The sequence below is a fragment of the Rhinolophus hipposideros genome (genome assembly GCF_964194185.1).
Source record: "Rhinolophus hipposideros genome assembly, chromosome: 16".
NCBI classification, from domain to species: Eukaryota; Metazoa; Chordata; class Mammalia; order Chiroptera; family Rhinolophidae; genus Rhinolophus; species Rhinolophus hipposideros.
Window position 1 is genome coordinate 49,698,027 of NC_138062.1, and position 16,948 is coordinate 49,714,974.

The window sequence follows — 16,948 nt, forward strand, 5'->3', positions numbered from 1 at the left end:
CTCCCTTGCCACGTTTCCTTCCCCTGAAGGGAATGCAAATGTAATGGTGACCCTCCAGCAGCCATCCTGGGCCACAAGGTGGAAGCGCATGTTAAGAAATACAGAACCACAAGATGGAAAGATTGTAGACCCTGGTGCCTTTGGAGCCACCCCCACAGCCCCAGATGTCTCCACGAACATTGTCAGGGGATGGAGGTTAATTGTCCATTTTGTTTAGACCCCTGGCCTTTGGACCCCTCCCAGGCACTCTTCCCCACCACTCACTTCATTGGACTGGCGGATGGTCCGCAGGGGGATCCACACGGTGCCCACCATTGTGTCCCAGATAAGGCCCTTGTTCCACACCTCCACTGTCAGCCCCAAATCCAGGCGGTTAATCTCACTGTGGAGAGAGGGGAGGGGGTAGGAAGGGGCAGGAGTGAGGGAATGGAGACTCAGAAAAGTCAGTTCACTCACCTTGCGACACAGAGCCAGAAGGCATTCAAACCCAGGCCTGGGTGAGTCCTAGCCAGGAAGGTAACACAGTGGTTCTTGTTTATAGAGGGGAAACTGAGACCAGAGGGCCAAGCTACGTGCTCAGAGTTTCCCAGCAGAACCAGGGTTCCAAGCTGGGACGGAAGGGTGGCACAGTTATCACATACTTCCTGTACCCTCAACTTGCCTGGCTCTTCCTCAAGCCCTCAGGCCCTAAGAATGGAGCTAAGTGAGGACGAAGCCCACACACCCTCCATAGCTCCCGATTACTCCAGGATAAGGGCATTCTGGTTGCCTCCATGCTTCCCAGTGTCATCTCTATCCAGACACATGGGGACATCCCTAAGTATATGAATGATCCTACCCCTGAGCACTTTCTCTGCAGGACCTCCGCTGGGATGCCAGGAGATTTGGGGGAAAACCTTGGTGAATGTCCAATTCATTGAATTTACCAATTTGCCAAAGATTTATCTTAAGGAATGTTTCCCTCAAATATGTCTGTTGACTGTGATCTGGTCATTCAGCCATTGGCCTTTGGGGAGTTGAGGACCACCCTGTCTCTCCCCCTTTACATCTTCCCTAGAATTGCAGGGCCAGATCCTCCCTCCCTCCTGGGATGCGGCTCTGTTTCTGGGACCTAACTAGGTTCTCACGTGGCCTCCACCACTGATAGTCCGAGCCAGGCGCTGCTCGGGGATTGAGGACTGCTGGGTCCAAGTCCCAGCTCTGCCAGGTAGAGACTGTGTGACAATAAGCAGGTGGCTTTGCCTCTCTGGTCCTCTATTTCCTCATCTGTAAAATGAGGATTACAGTATCATCCTCCCTCCTGGGGTTGTGGGTAAAATCGATTTAATCAAAGCCTTAGAAGAGAGTATGGCACATGTCCCCACCGTCAGAATAGTTGGGATGTAATATGAGGCCCTGGGTGGCTCCAGGTTGAGAGGCGAGTCCAGGACGTGAATTCGTTCAGTGATTAGGCAAATATTTATTGAGCACATACTGTGTGCCAGGCCTTGCGCTTGGCATGGGGGTCAGAGTAGGGGCACAGACCAACTAGTTTCTACCCTCCTGGAGCTCACAGTCCAGGGGCGGGGGCCAGAAAGGTGTCGAAAGTTCACACAAAAGACTAAAATAACAATTGGTGGTAAGGATTGAAATTGTTCTTCAATTTCAGCTTGGGGGTGGTGGTCAGGGAAGGCTTTCCTAAAAAGGTGACACAGCTGAGAAAGGAAGGATAAGAAGGAGGCAGCTGGGAGGATCACGGAAGGGGAAAGAGCAAGTGCAAAGGTCCTGAGGTGGGACAAGCTGGCCATGTTGGAGGAACCGTGCAGAGGAGGCCGTGGCTGGGACAGGTGAGGCAGGAGAGGTGGACGGAGATACTGTCGGGAGGTCTCAGGGGCTAGGCCTCCTTGGGGGCTATGGGGTGGAGCGTGGGTTTTGTTCTGCGGTTGATGCCAGGAGCAAGTTTGGAGAGCGACAGGATGTGATTTGCAGTTTTAAAAATATCCCTCTGGCTGCCTGGAGCAGAACAGATTGCGGGAGGCGGACTGCAGCAGGAGGCCAGGGTAGAGGCTGGAGGTAGCAGGGACTTGGCTGCTGGCCCCAGAGATAAAGGGAAGCGACTGGATTTGGGAAGTACTTTGGAGGCAAAGCTGATTGGTGGACATGGGGTCTGGTGCGGAGAGAGAGGAGGCCCATAGGACACCCAGGTGTCTGCTCTTCCCAGTGGGACCAGCGAGGGACCAGGGAGTGAGGCTGTGCAGGGCAGTCAGACTCACAACATGAAATCCTGCTCCCAGCTGGGCTGGCTACCCCGCACAGCGATGGTTGTGCTCTTGACATTCTGCACCTTCAGGGTCACGTAGGTGTTGAATTTCTCTGTGGAGGTGAGAGCAGGGGTCAGCACAGGGGCTCAGGGACTCCCGATGCCCCTTTCCGAGCTCTAGACAACCTGCTATGATCCCTCAGGGGCTGTGTGTGCTTGGGTCCAACATACTGCACTGCTTCTGTGGGCCCCGCCACCCCCAGGCCCGCCACCAAATGTCCCCACCACCTTCAGGCAAGCCCACAGCATTCCCCCAACCCCGAGTGGAATTTTGGGATGACTAATCCTGCTGCTTAAAAATAACTATGTCCAACAGCTTTGGTTTTTAGCTGGGAGGCCCGAGACAAGAACAAAAGTGACTGTCAGAAACTCCCTCATGGCTCTGAGCCTCCCTTTCCCCACCTGGAGCCTGAGCTGAGTCCCCACCCTAACTCTTAAGATCCTGGGAAGGGCCATTGGTGCAGGGTGAGGCCCGCCCCCCACCGAGGTCTTCAGGGAATGGCTGGGGATACTGCTGGGACCCTGGTGCCACTCTCCCTGATACTCAGCAGACCAGGAGCTCATGTCCCCTGCCACTAGCTCAGACCCCCTCCCTTGTCTCTCCAAGAGACAGACAGACAGACAACACAGGACAGGACAGGTAGAGAGGCCACTTACCTTGGGCACCGTCAAACTTGGCTTTTTTGACTGTGGAGAGAGACAGAGATAGGGAAGGGAGATGGGGAGAGAAGAAGGCAAGAGGGAGACAGAGGCACAGAGAGACACAGCAAAATAGACACAACAAGAGAGACAGAGAGGAGAGAGAGAAGAAAGAAACAGAGAGAAAGCAGAGGGAGGGAGAGGGAGCAAACAGACAGATGAAGTGACAAAGGATGAAGATGAAGGAAAAGGAAAAAGATAAAGTTGAATTCAGAGACAAAGAGAGGAGGGGAAATAGGAGAGGAGAGAGGCAGGGATGAGAGAGAGAGAGAGAGAGAGAGAAGCCATCAGACAGATGAGCAGAGGTAGACCTAGGGGACCCTGGGAGCAGTCCCTGTCCCTCCTCCCTCCCTATCAAACGCTCCTGAAGCTTCTTCCCTCCAGCTATGCCTTTACCCTCAATAAAACAAGATTCAAAAGAAGAATCTGGGTAGGTGGCAGGAGAGGCTTCCCACAGGAAGCCCTCCAGGATTGCTGCAGAGGGAGGAGGACAGTTGGAAAGGAGAGGAGAGACAATCTCCACGGATCCCATCCCCCTGTCAAGCCAGTGAGATTTCTCCCCCAGTTGTCTAGCTCAGTCTGTCCTACCAAATGCTCCCAAGGTTTGGTATTCAATATTCAAAGGGGATTAGGGGAAGTGGAATAGAACATCCCAGATAAAGATATTCCAGTCCTAGCCAGAAGGTTGTTAAATCTTGTCCAGTCCCAGCTGCCTGTCACAGGTGCAACCCAAATATACATCAGGGTCCCACATAGTCCAGTCTCTTCTGATTTCACATAACCCACAGCCCCAAGGGGTTCAAAGCAATTTCACTCTTCACTGGCTTTTCTCACAAGAGATTAAACTTTCACTTTCAACATCTCTTGCACCCTGCAGCTGTTCCCAACATCTTTCTCCACCATTCACTCTCCATCTCTATCTAAAACCTGTTTCCAAACTGAGCCCTCTCTCTTCCTCTCCACATTTCTCCCTTTTCCTTTTCAAATGAATATGTTTGTTTGAGTAGGCAATTGCATGCACATTTTACCAAATCCAAACTAAACCAAAAAATTGTACAGTGAGAATAAGGCTCTTTCTACCCCAGCCCTCACTCTCCCTCCCACGTGCCATCAACATTACCAGGTACTAGACACAGAGAGTCTGGCGTCAGCAATCATGAACACACGTGCATTCTTTTATTTCCTACCCAAATGGTAGCATTCTACATCCTCTGCAGAACCTTTGTGTTTTTCAGTACATCTTGAAGACTGTGTGAAGTAAGTTGGAGGATAAATTCCTAGTAACAGAATGAATTGTGGTTCTATTCTTTCTTCTCTTTTGAGAGTCAAGACAGGCCTTTTTCTGGGTGAATGCCACGGCCTCCCATCTTGGGTTCATATCTCTGTTCCTCTCACTTGAATTTCTGTCTTGCAAAAGCAGCTGAATGGAGCCAGTGAAGAGAAAATTCCATGAAGGGTGGGGGAAATGGAGTGGTTCTAAACACTTGTCAGTAAATACTATTTGTTGATGTTGGGGGGGGGGCGGAGAGGGGGGCTGGAATTGATGTCCAGAAGAACTGATTGAGCTCCTCAGAGTTGCTGAATAAGAGAGGGAATGAGTGCCATCCTATGCCCCCCAAAGATCTGGACTTTAAATGCAAATGGTTGCGGATAACCACTGCCCCCACCTGGGTTTGGGTTTGAGATGGAGCCCTGTGCTGGGCCTTGGGAGAGCTGAGCACCAGTGCAACGTGGAGTCAGGTTCTGTTTTCCACACTGTGTGACCTTGGGCAAGTGAACCCTCCTCTATGGGCTTCCATCTCTGTCTCACTCCATGGCAGTTTCTGTTTTTCTAGATATGGCTGTGTGTGCGCGCACGCTCACCTGTCTATCTCCCCCGGTATTTTCTGTCCTTGTCTCTGCCTCTTTCCCCCACATCCAACATCAGTCACGGTGTCGTGTCTTCCTCACCTTCCCACTGGAGGTACATGACTGCTCTTGCAAAGGCCCTTCCCTTGGATGCATGCTCAGCCCCCATCTCACTGGTCCCCTCCTCTCCCCTCGACCCCACCCAGCCTGCAAGGAGCTCACCTGCCATCACCCTCACCCCTGGAGCTGAGAAAAGCTCAGGGATTAGGATTATGGGCACCGGGAGCTCCAGGCCTCCCTCCTTGGGGGAGCTCCTGCTTTGCAAACCTGATGATTCTGTGAAAGGAAGGGGTGCAGGGGCAGGTCGGGGAGGAAGAATGGTGGGAGAGAACCAGATGGCTGAGAAAGGTGCACACACGGAGGGACCAACACCGGGAGAGAAAGGGAAAGGAGGGAAAGGAGGGGGTGGAAATAACAAGTCATGAGAATCAGAGACAGAGACACAGAGAGACACATAGATTCCCACTAGGGAAGGCAGGCAGGGGAGAGGAGAGGCAGAGCTGGGAGAGAAAAGCTGGAGGGAGGAACCCGAAGAGGAGAGGTGCCAGGCCCTGGGGGACAGAGGGTCTGATTGGGGTGCAGCCTGACCTGGCCTGGGCCCCACCCTGCAGCTCCCACTGTGTTCCCTTTTTATAGACCAGGGACTGGACTCAGAGGGGAGGTCCGTTGTCCGAAGTCTGTCCCCCATCATCTCCTGGTGGGAGTGTGGAGAGGATGTCTCTCCCTGTCTCCCTCCTTCCATTCTGTTTCTCTCCACCCCTGTCATTGTCTTTCTGTCTCCCTCCCTCTGTCTGAATCTCTCCCTCTGTCTGAATCTCTCTGGTCTCCGTCCCCTTCCTCTACCCACTTGTCTACTCCCTAAGCCTGGGAGGGCCAGAAGGTAATAGGCTCAATTAGGGTCCACTGGCAGTGGAGACTGCTGGGGGGGAGTCTAGCTCTGGCAGGGATGGCCAGGCCCTTCAGGGGGTCCAGGATGAAGACATCAATACTCGCTCCTCATGAGAACTCAGAGGAAGGAGGGGGGAACTCAGCATAGGACAGAGGGCTCAGAGAGTAATGGGGGGGTCAGGGAAGGAGGCTCAGAGTGGGGAGGAGGGCTCCGGGGGTAGGGGCAGGAGAAGAGGGGACTCAGTGAGGGGGCCTTCGGGAGCTGGGGGGAAGCTCGTGGTGGGGGTGGGCACTCCAGAAGGGGGAGGGGCACAGAGGGGCGGGTGCTATCAGGGAAGCGGCTCACGGGAGAAGAGGGCTTGGAGGAAGGAGGGGGCTCAGGAAGGGGCCGATGGGGCTCAGAAAAAGAACCAAATCTCTCTGTCTCCCCCCTCTGTCTCCTTCTTCCCCCTCAGTGAACGGTCCCTGAGTCATTTTTGCCTTCACCACCATCGTCATCATATCTCCGCTGGGACACCTTCCCCCGCCCGCCCTGGGGTACGGGGTCACCGGGATGGAAGTGCCATCCCTCCGCCCCCTCTCCCCCGCGAGCTCCTGGTCACATGCACGAGGCTATTTATAACGTGGGCACAGAGGGCGTGGGCAATGCGACCGCTGGGAGTGGCGGGTGGGGGTGGTGCCCATTGCTGGCCCCGCCGACATCCATGGAGGGTGGAGTCCTCTCTCCCAGATGCGAAGCCGTAGGGGTCCGTGTCCTGATCACAAAATGCACGCCCGCCATCGACATCACATACGGAAATTACCAAATATCCCAGATTCTATTTCTGAATTCTCCGGGCTACCCCCGCCCCCCAATATTCTGGGATATTCTGGGATATTTGGTAGTTTAATATGTGATGTCGATGGTGGGCGTGCATTTTGTGATCAGGACACCGGCCCCTACGGCTTCGCATCTGGGAGAGAGGACTCCACCCTCCAAAGACAGAGATAAGCCAGAGCCTCCGGTGTAAAACACACCAAGAATCTTGACCAAAATTTCTGTTGTTTACCAAGTGCCACTTAGAACTAGGCCTGGAATAGAGCAGGTGTTCATTAAATAGTGTTCAGTTAAGAGATGACGTCATTTCCTCCTCCAGTAGCCACCCCCACGGCCCCCCCCCCAGACCCGGCCGACCGTGCAGGCGCTGTCCACGGTGCAGAACTCGCCACGCCCCTCCTCCCACTTGCTGTCCCAGCGCTGAACCAGATGTTCTCTGAGCTGTCTACGGTACTGAACTGGCCTCCCTTCCCTAACACGCTGGGAAGTAGGGTGTGTGACTGTACGTGGGACATTCTGGTATGTGTGAGCAGTACCTCCAATGAACTTGGCACCTCTTTTGCCACTTGTGTATTCCTGAGCCCTCAGGAGTACACAGGCCTGAGAATGCAGTGAGCTCTCAGGAAATGTCCTAAACACATGGATCTCCTTCAAGAAAGCTTTTAGGCCCCATTAATAAAAACACTATCATTGATTTTTCCCATCTTGGCTCACACTTACTGAACCTTTTCACAGAATAAGCATCGTGTCAACGGCTCTGCATGCCTCATCTCAATGGAGAGTTCCAGCAAACTTAGGCAGTGGTTGCTATGAGTGTGCCCATTCTACAGAGGAGCATGTTGAGGAATGGAGAGGGTATGGGGCTCGCCAGGACGGGATGGATTTAGGGATTCAAACCCCGACCTGCTGGACTCAGGATGCCCTGGTTGGCACCTTGTATGTGGGAGGAAAGTGAGGTCCAGGTTATTGAAGCAGCTAACCTGGCAGACCTAAAGACGAATCAGAGCCAACCCTGAAGGGCATCCTATGAGAATGGTGGTGGCAAAGATCCAGAGGCACACCCCTCCTGGCTGGGTGGTATCAGAGACAGGGATGCCAGGGGCAGAGGGATTTGTGAAGGTTTCCTGGGGGAGGGGCAGGGGAATAGCCATGATGAATGGGGAAATGATGACATGTTTGCTTAATGAGTGGATGAAGGAAGAAGGCAATTCCAGGACAGGTTTTCACTCCATGGAAGGGACTTGGGTGCCTCCCAGGTCCTAGGGGCTGAGAGGAGGCTCAACCTTCATCCCACACTCCCAGTAGGTTGTGGAGTCAGGCAGCTACACCTCTGACTCTGTGGCACCAGGCAAGTTGTTAACCTCCCTGGGCCTCAGTTTTCCTTATCTGTAAAATGAGTTGCTGTGACGATTAAAAAGGGCAATGAGCATAAAAGTCCTCAGCATTGTAGAATGCTGGATAAACGGTGCTTCTTGTGACATTATTAATTGTGAGGCGAACTCACCCTCACATGCAATTGCTGATTTGTATGCAAAATTCATTCGTCAAATATTTATGGAGACTTTAAAATACTGAGTGGCCTGGCAAAATGCTGTGAGAACATGGGAAGGTCTAGAACTGAATCTCCACCACCACGATTTTGCATGTGTTTTCCTGCCACCTAGAGCACCAGCTCCCTTCTAATTAGCTGCCCCTCATGTTCTGAGATTCGGGCAAATGGTGATGGGGAGATCAGGGCAGGCTTCCCAGAGGAAAAGCCCTGGAGGCTCCCTTCCCAGGAGCTGTCAGCCTTTCCCTGTCTCTCCTCCTCCAACCCCACCAGCATGAGGCAAGGAGTAGGGCTGGGTCCCCAGAGCCAGCAACAGTGTCTGGCATAGAGTAGGTGCTCAATTAATGCTTGTTAAGTATATGAATAAATGCAGGAAGGAACCAGGTGGTGCTTTGTATTCGCAGCCTCAGGACTCTGCTAAGAGCTGGCAAATGGACTGGGGTGTGGCAGCAATAGAACTCCACATAAATAAAGAAATGAGAGGGGGCAAAGGCAAGGCCTGTACTGGGTGGTTTCTGATGTGTTGGTGTGAGGTAAGCTTGCAATTCTGTGTGCTTGCATGTGTATTTGCTGTGTGACCAGGGCAGGCAGATGTGTGTACATGGATGTGTGTGTGATATGCATGGAGAGACATGTGCAGTATCTGAATGCAGGTGAGGGTCTGCATGTATTCACTGGGGAGTGGGGTGTGCTGCATGTGGGACATGCTCGTATGGTACATGAGCAAGGTGCACGTGGGCTTGTGGGGGATGTATTAGACAGAAACACGTGGTGTGTTACGTGTGTGTGTGTGTATGAGTGATAAAGTTCTATGGCATGTGTGTTTTACTTGCATGCATTGACACACTTGGGTGAAGCTATGTACCTACTCGTGAGCACGTGTCTATATGCCTCATCATTCACCTGATTAAAGGGACTGCTTTGAGTGTGCAAGCGAGTATTGTCACGTGTACACACACATGCTTTGGCATGTGCTGATGTGTACACACGTGTTTCTTCAAAATGTGAGGCCCTAGAATGTATGTATGAGCACATGCCTGCATGTTAGTGCATGGGTGGACCTTTATGACACACGGATATTGTGAACATACATCAAACACCTGTGGATACATCTGTGTGTTTGCACAGGCAGACACACACACCTGTATTCCAGGGACCATGTCTGTGGTGGCAGACTGTGTCCTGTTTACATGTGTGTGAATTGGCACATGTGTGTGCATTCATAGACACATGGTCTTCACGAAGCCTTGTAGATTTTCAGCATTTATGTCCACACAGGGCAAGGCGGTATGACGGCGACAGCTCATATGTGTGCAGGTAGGGGCACACGTGGGTGGGCCCCTGGATGGGCAGCCAGGTATTTCCTCAACTCCAAGGATGAGCTCAATCCCATGGAAAGCCCTCCCACCCCAGCTCTACTGCTGTCCTGCCCCCTCCCCCTCCCATTCTTCCCCCTCCTGACTTCCCCCAATCACCCCCCAGCCTTTTGCCTCTCCCCACTTCTCTCAGTCTCCCCCTCAACCTCTCACAGCATTTGTACTACTTCCCTTCCCCCTCAGGGCTTTACCCTCCACCTCTCCCCCAGCCTTGCCCCTCCCAGCGACCCCCCTCCACTCTGCTGGTGACTCCCTCCGTGTAAGTTCCATAGAATCATCCAACGCAATTCTTACCACAGGTCTCCGTGTCAGGAAGCCTCACCCTTCTTATTGCACCTCCTTCACCCCCCCCCTCCCGCATCTCAGCCTCCTGTCTGCGTCAGAGTTAAGGGTGAGATTCTCCCCCGCCTCCTCCTGAACTAGGCAAATCTTCCAGAGGAACCAAAGTCGGAAAATGTGAGGCAGGGTGAGGTGGGGTAGGAGAGTCAGCCAGGAACACCCACATTTGCCGTTCCTCCAGTGCTATCCCCCACCTCCTCCCCACCCCACCTCCCCACAAGTGCTAAGCAACTTAAAGGAGGGGAGAGGCCAGTGGGGGCCTTTGACCTTCAGCTCCCCGCTCCCCTTAGGTTTAGTCCGTGGCGGTTGCATGGGGGGTCCCGTCCACCTCCCCACTCCGTTATTTCCAAAGGCTTGGGACTGGATGAGTAGACGTTTGATCTTACGGGCCCTTCTGCCACCACCAGCCCCGCCGGTCAGGAACGAGTTCAGGGACAGGAGGCCCCTGTCCCTTTAAGAACACCCGTGTCCACACCGGCCCAGCCCCGCGCGATCTGCTCACGGGAAGCTCCGAGGCGGGGAGCGGGCAGGCGGGGCTGGGTTTGTGAATGGAGCAGCGGAGGGGGAGGGGGAAGGGAGAGAGGCGGGAGGGCAGCGGGGGCGGTTCCCGGATCCCGGGCTTGCCCTTCGGGGTCCAGGCGGAGACTAGGGTGTTTCTCTCTCTCTCTCTCTCTCTCTCTCTCTCTCTCTCTCTCTCTCTCTCTCTCTCTCTCTCTCTCTCTCTCTCTCACACACACACACACACACACACACAAACACACGCATGCACACTCCCGTTGCCTAAGGTCTCCCGAAGCCTGACATCTTAGACTTGGCTGACACTCCTCTTCCCGCACCCCAGCCTTCTTGAAGGGGGTGGGGGTGACGGGGCGGGGGCTGACCCCAGTCCTTAAAACCCAAGATCGAGTCCTCTATAAGCCTGGAGCCCCTGGTCTCCACCACCCCTAACGCCCGAGGACTCCCAGTGCCTGAGTTCTCAGCAGGAGTGTCCGGGGTACCCTGGATCCTGGTGGGTTGGCTTCTCCCCCACCCCAGCCTCAGAGGTGGGGGCGGCCATGCCGCGTCTCTCTCTCTCTCCCCCCCACCCCAATGCAGAGTGTAGACCTGGGCGTGGGCTTCGGTACAGATGGCATTCTAGCCCCAAAATAGCTCCACCCCACGTCTCCCTCCCTCCCTTAGGCGCGAAGTGGGTGAAGTGAAGAAGGGCCAGAAGGGGTGAGGGGGGTGGGGCATTGCACCTACACGGGGTCGGCTCCCTGCGGAGAAGGCGGGATACGCGTTCCGGAACGCTGGAGGGGGCAGGGAGGGAGGCCCTCCGGCGATGCCCCCAGCCCCCAACTCGGGAAGCCAAAGAGTTAACCGGAAAAGCGCCCCCAGACCCCCCATCACAGACCTCGCAGGGCGTGGGGCGGGGTCTCCTCAGCCCCTTCCCAGTTCTCTCCACAGCCAGGCCCGGGGGATTGCTGGAGCCCGCAGGTGTAATGATGGCCGAGCCCCTTACCCAAATCTTACACGCTCCGGCCGAGGAGGCTCGTCCTGCTCTCGTTCCGAATTCCGAGCCCAGCGGGTGAGGACCCGCAGCCCAGCCCACAGCAGACTCCTTCCCAGTACCCCGCAGGATTCCTTCGAACTACCACCCAGCCCCATTCCGCACGGGCCCCCCAATACCCTGGTCTGCACAGATGCCCTGGTCTAAACCATTCCGGGATAGAGTCTCAGATCCCTGCTCGTGTCCCCACCGGCCTCCGCATTCTGCCATGGCCACATGACCCCCAGCAGCGACCACCAGGAGCCCCTGAGAGCCCAGCTGCGTCTGCACAGATCAGGCGCCCTGAGGCGTCCACAAGGGCTACCCCTTCAACAGCCCGGCCGCGTGTACTCCGCTCACCCCTCGCCCCGGGAGCCCAGCCGCATCCAGCCCAGCTGAGACCCGTCCGGGTCCACACCGGTTCCCGCCCTGAAGCCTCGCCTCCTACCTCCAACGCAAAGTAGAGACATGTCTCCGGAGTCGCCGGCGGGCCGGCTCCGTCAGGTCGCGCTCAGCTGCCACTGGGCTGGGGCATGGCCGGGGCTGTCGCCCGCGCTCGGCTCACGCCGGGGCCCGGCCTCCGCCGCCGGCCATCTTGGTTCAGCACCGGGGCCTCGGACAGCTCCTGACGGGGCGCTGACGTGGAGCCAGCGGGCGGAGCCTGGGGACGCCTGATTTAGCGGGGGCGCGGGGGGCTGGGTTCGGGGGAAGCTTTAAAGGGCCGGAGCCGCGGAGGGCTCCGGGACCGGAGTGATGGGCGGCGGCCGCCGCCACGCAGGTTCCCTTCCGGCTCTGCGTGTCCTCATCTTGCCGTGAGTCGTTCGGTGGGCCTTCTGGCTCTCCATTGAGTCCTTAACTGTCTCTCTACTCCCTATCTCTTTTCCCCCGTCTCTACAGCTCTGTCTCTTTGCCTGTGTTTCTCTATATCTTTGTTTCTCTGTTCCTCTGAATCTGTACCCCTGTCTCCCTCCGTCCTGTGTCTCCCTCTGAGCCTCTCCCCGGCCAGTCTCTCTGTGTCTCTGCCATGGCCTGTCTAGGTATCTCTGTGTGTGTCTCTGGTTCACTCTCTCTAAGCTACTCAGCCTGTGGCGTTTTGCACACACTTGGACTGGATCCCATCCTGCACTCCCTTGTGTAACTGGCTAACTCCTAGTATTCACCCATCAGTGCCCAGTTCGAACATATCCTTCTCCAGGAAGACTTCCCTGACTCCCCAAAACTGAGCCTTTACTTCACCTTTCTGGATGCCCCCAGATCCTAACTCTTCCTCTGGTTGGGCCGTGACCCTGACACAGTTCTGCTCACCACCCCTCCCCACACATCTAGCTGGGCAGTTTTCCGTGGGCCTGCACACCTGTTCACCGTGTATCTCCAGTGCCTAGAACAGGGCCAGAGGCCATAGGTGTAATGCATGCATTCTTCACTGCCATATGGTATTCCTTTGAATGAGTACAGCATTGGTTATTTACCTGTTCTCCAGTTCGTGGATGTTAAGGTCGTTTCCACTTTGAGTTTATTACAAACAAAGCTTTTATGACCATTCTCAGAAATATATTACATGGGATGGCTGATCTTAGGACACCCACACACTCAGCTTCAGGAGATAACATCAAATTGCTTTTCCATGTAGCTCCAGCAGTTTACACTGAACCAGAACTATATAAGCATTCTGTTGCTCCACGTCCTTGCCAACACTTTGAATTATCCAGGTTTTTAAATTGTGCCAAAGTGAGGGGGGTGAAGTGATGCCTCATTTTGGTTTTGATTTGCTCTCTGATTGTTCATGAGATAGAATTTTTTATGTGATCATTGGTGTCTTCTTAGGGTGAAATGCCTGTTCAAGTCTTCTATCCATTTTTAAAAGTTTGACTGTCTTTCTGTATTGATTTTGTAGTTATTTATCCATATTAGATACGAATCCTTTATTGGTTTCATTTGTTGTAAAAAGTCTGCAATTGGGTGGGGGGAGGTAGATGAGGGTAAGGGGGATCAAATATATGGTGATGGAAGGAGAACTGACTCTGGGTGGTGAACACACAACGGGATTTATAGATGATGTAATACAGAATTGTACACCTGAAATCTATGTAATTTCACTAACAACTGTCACTCCCCCCCCCCAAAAAAAAAAGTCTGCAATTCTGTGGCTTGTTTTCATTCTATTTATGGTGTTATTTTCTGAACAGAAGCCCTTAATTTTTCAAATAACCTTTTTATTTTGGAAAAATTTTAGATATACACAAAAGTTGAAGTCAGCTTTTTTACCCAGCTTCCCCTAATGTTACCATCTTACAAGAGGTTACAGGGTACATATGTCATAATGAAAACCTTAGCATATCACTTATTATTAACTAAACAGCAGACTTTATATTTCACCAGTTTTTCCACTGATGTTCTCTTTCTAGTCCAGGATCCAATTCAGATCCTACGTTGCATTTAGTCATTTTATCTTCTTCCCCATCCCCCAATCTGTGATTTTCTTAGTCTTTCCTTATTTTTCATAACCTTGATTTGGGTTTATCTGATATTTTTTCATTATTAGACTAAGGGAAGAGTCTACTTATGGGATTTGAGGGAAGATCACAGAGATGGGGTTCCCTCCTTGTCATATCATGCCAGAGGTCCCTGATGCCCACATGACATCGCAGGTGACGTTCACTTTGACCTCCTGGGTAAGGTGCTGCCTGCCAGGTTTATCCACTGTCAAGTTACTATTTTTGTCCTTGCCCTACTCTGTTCCTTGTAAGCAAATCACGAAGCCCAGCCCACTCTCCAGGGGAAGGACTTATGCTCCACTTCCTGGAGCAGGAGTTTCTACAAAGCTCTTAATTAAAGAAAAAAAATTATTGCCATAAAATACACGTAATAAAATTTACCATCTTAACCATTTTGAAGTGTATAATTTAGTGGCATTTAGCACATTTACAATATTGTGCAATCACCACTTCTATCTAGTACTAAAGGGAAACCCATCCACATGAGCACTCACTCCCCATCCCTCCTCTCCCAGCCCCTGGCACCTGCTAATCTGCCTTCTGTCTCTGGATTTAATATTAAATTATTTGAGTTGCTCAATCTTATCCTTTGCAGTACGTACACTGGGTCTTGTTTAAGGAATCCTTTCTTGCACCAGCATCGTAAAGATATTCTCATAGCATCTCCTACATGTTTAGCATTTTGTCACTTACAGTCAAATCTTGACCTCTCTTGGAACTGATTTGGGAGTGTGGTGTGAGATAAAGTCCAATTGAATATTTTTTTTTCATGCGGACAATCCATTGTCCCAATACACTTTAAGGAAACTGGCACAAAACAAGTTTTCACACGTGTGTTTTTAACAGTAGGCACAGACCAACCAAAATGAATGCAGGGATGCAGGACGTTTGCCCCACCTGGGGGTCTATTCTGGCATTCTCTTCTGTCCTGGGGCCATCTCTCCCTGTTACTAAGCTTTATACAATCCTTGCTATCTGCTAATAATGCCAGTCACCCCATTTGTCCTCCTTCAGGAGTGTGTGGGTTATTCTTCTGCTTTTTCTCAGCTTCTTGGGTCCCATAGAGAAACCTGGTTGAGACTTTGATTGGAATTGCACTGAATTTATAAACCAAATAGGGAAAATCAGCATCTTTTGTGATATTGAATCTTCCAACGTGCAAATATATTTATTTATCTTTCCATTTATTATTTATATTTCAATAAACCATACAACTTTCTCATAAATAGCTTGCATATCTTTGTTTTTTACATTTACTTTTAGATGCTTTCTATATTTCATGCTGTGGATAATTGGCTTTTTTTAAGATTACTTTTTTTTTTAAACCTGTTAGTTGTAGGAGTGTAGAATTCATTGGCTCCAGCATCTAATAAGAGTTCTCGACCTTTTGTAAATCCAATAATTATATCTGCAGATCCTCTGGGGTTTGCATTGTATCTAATGATGTCATCTGCAAATAAAGACACTTCCGTTTCTTCCTTCCAGTGCTTGAAGTATTCATTGCTTTTCCCTGCCTTGCTGCACAGACCAGGACCATCAGCATGATCTCAGACAACATAACAGGCATCCTTGCCTTGTTCCCCATCTTAAAGCAAACGTTTCAATATTCATCATTAAAAATGATATCTGCTGTAGATTTTTAATAGAAAACCAAGTTAAGGAGATCCACTTCTATTTTCAGTTTGCTAAGATGTTTTCCCTTTTATTGCATATTTCCTGTATCATTGGGACACCTAGATAACTTCTTTCTTTAATCTGTTAGGGTGAATTACAACTCTCAATATGTTTAATATGCCTTGGTCGTGCCTGTTCTTTTTCTCTTACCCACACCTCAGCTCCCTCCTTCCGTTAAAACCCTTGATAAATTGATCACTCAGAACCAATTAATTTTAAAGCCCCAAGTGTCCTATTTCACTCCCACCAACAGCTCACCTCTTTCCAAAGCTAGTTATTTGAGCCATCTCATCTCTCTACTTGATTATGCCATGCTGCCTTCTTCTTTCTCTTCTCTGCAACTCCCTCTTTCCTTTGCTCTCCTCACTATGCACCTACATTCATGGCTTTTGCAAACTTTCTCAGACTCTCTCTCTTCTCTCTTTCCATCTTTCTTCTCTCTTGGCTTCTGATGTCTTGCTCTGTCTCCACCATCCTATGAAATCCACAGAGAAAAATCATTGAAAGATAAGTGATGGGTAATGGTGCACAGCTGATTAAAGGTACAATACACACACACACACACACACACACACACACACACACACACACACACACGGGGAGAGACGTACCCCCCCTTCCCCACAAAATGCACCCACACACCTGCCAGACATCCAAGCTCCTGGCCATCCCCAGGGACCCTACTTTTATCGAAACTTCCTCATCCTCCTTGCCAAGAGCAGCGATGGAGACATGTGGGCTTCAGGTAAGAAGGTTCCCCCTCCCCAGCATCTGCTGAGCTCAGTTTTGTAATGGAGAATGGACAGAGCTTATTCTAGAATCCTCAACCCAGGGCAACCCTGCTTGGTCTTCAAATAAGTTCCTAATCTTTATTGGGTATGCATGTCTGATGTTTCTGGCATTGTGCAAAGCTCCATGGAGGGGATGGATATGAATCAGATGTCAATCAATTTGTTCAGCAAACATTTGTTGGGGCCAGAATGTAGACAGAGGATAAAGGGCCACCTGGCTTCCAGGACCAAAACCAAGATACCAAACCCAGGGGATGTTTGTTCATCCCCAATTTGGTCCCTGTTATCAGGCAGCAAGCAATGGTGAGAGCAGGGAACATAGAATTCAGAGCTCTTAGGACTGCCATATGCTCTGTTCTTCCTCTGACCCTTCTATTGTCAATGGCCTTGTGCTGGGTGCTGGGCAGGGGTGGGGTGGGGGACTACTGAAGGAAAGAAAGTAAGACACGAGTCTTGCATTGGAGGTTTTCATGAATGGAGAGGGGAAGAGTACTCATGTGGTTCCTGAAGGCCTACTGTGTGCTTGGCAATGTGCTAAGTGCCTGACATACGCTCTCTCCCTTAAACCCAAGGTCAGGGCTGGGA

At 51.7% G+C, this 16,948-nt stretch overlaps 1 protein-coding gene across 1 annotated transcript; it reads right to left on the reverse strand.

Moving 5' to 3' along the window:
- Nucleotides 1-213: 213 nt before the first annotated feature.
- Nucleotides 214-16,702, reverse strand: LOC308509420 (protein unc-13 homolog A-like; the record flags this gene model as incomplete). The annotated part of the gene is made up of 4 exons (XM_081077391.1): nucleotides 11,852-16,702; nucleotides 2,957-2,986; nucleotides 2,253-2,352; nucleotides 214-382 (listed from the first exon to the last, which is right to left on the reverse strand). Exons 1-4 carry the CDS (start codon nucleotides 11,871-11,873, stop codon nucleotides 214-216), a joined length of 321 nt encoding a protein of 106 aa, XP_080933517.1. The 5' UTR covers nucleotides 11,874-16,702.
- Between the last annotated feature and the right edge of the window lie 246 nt (nucleotides 16,703-16,948).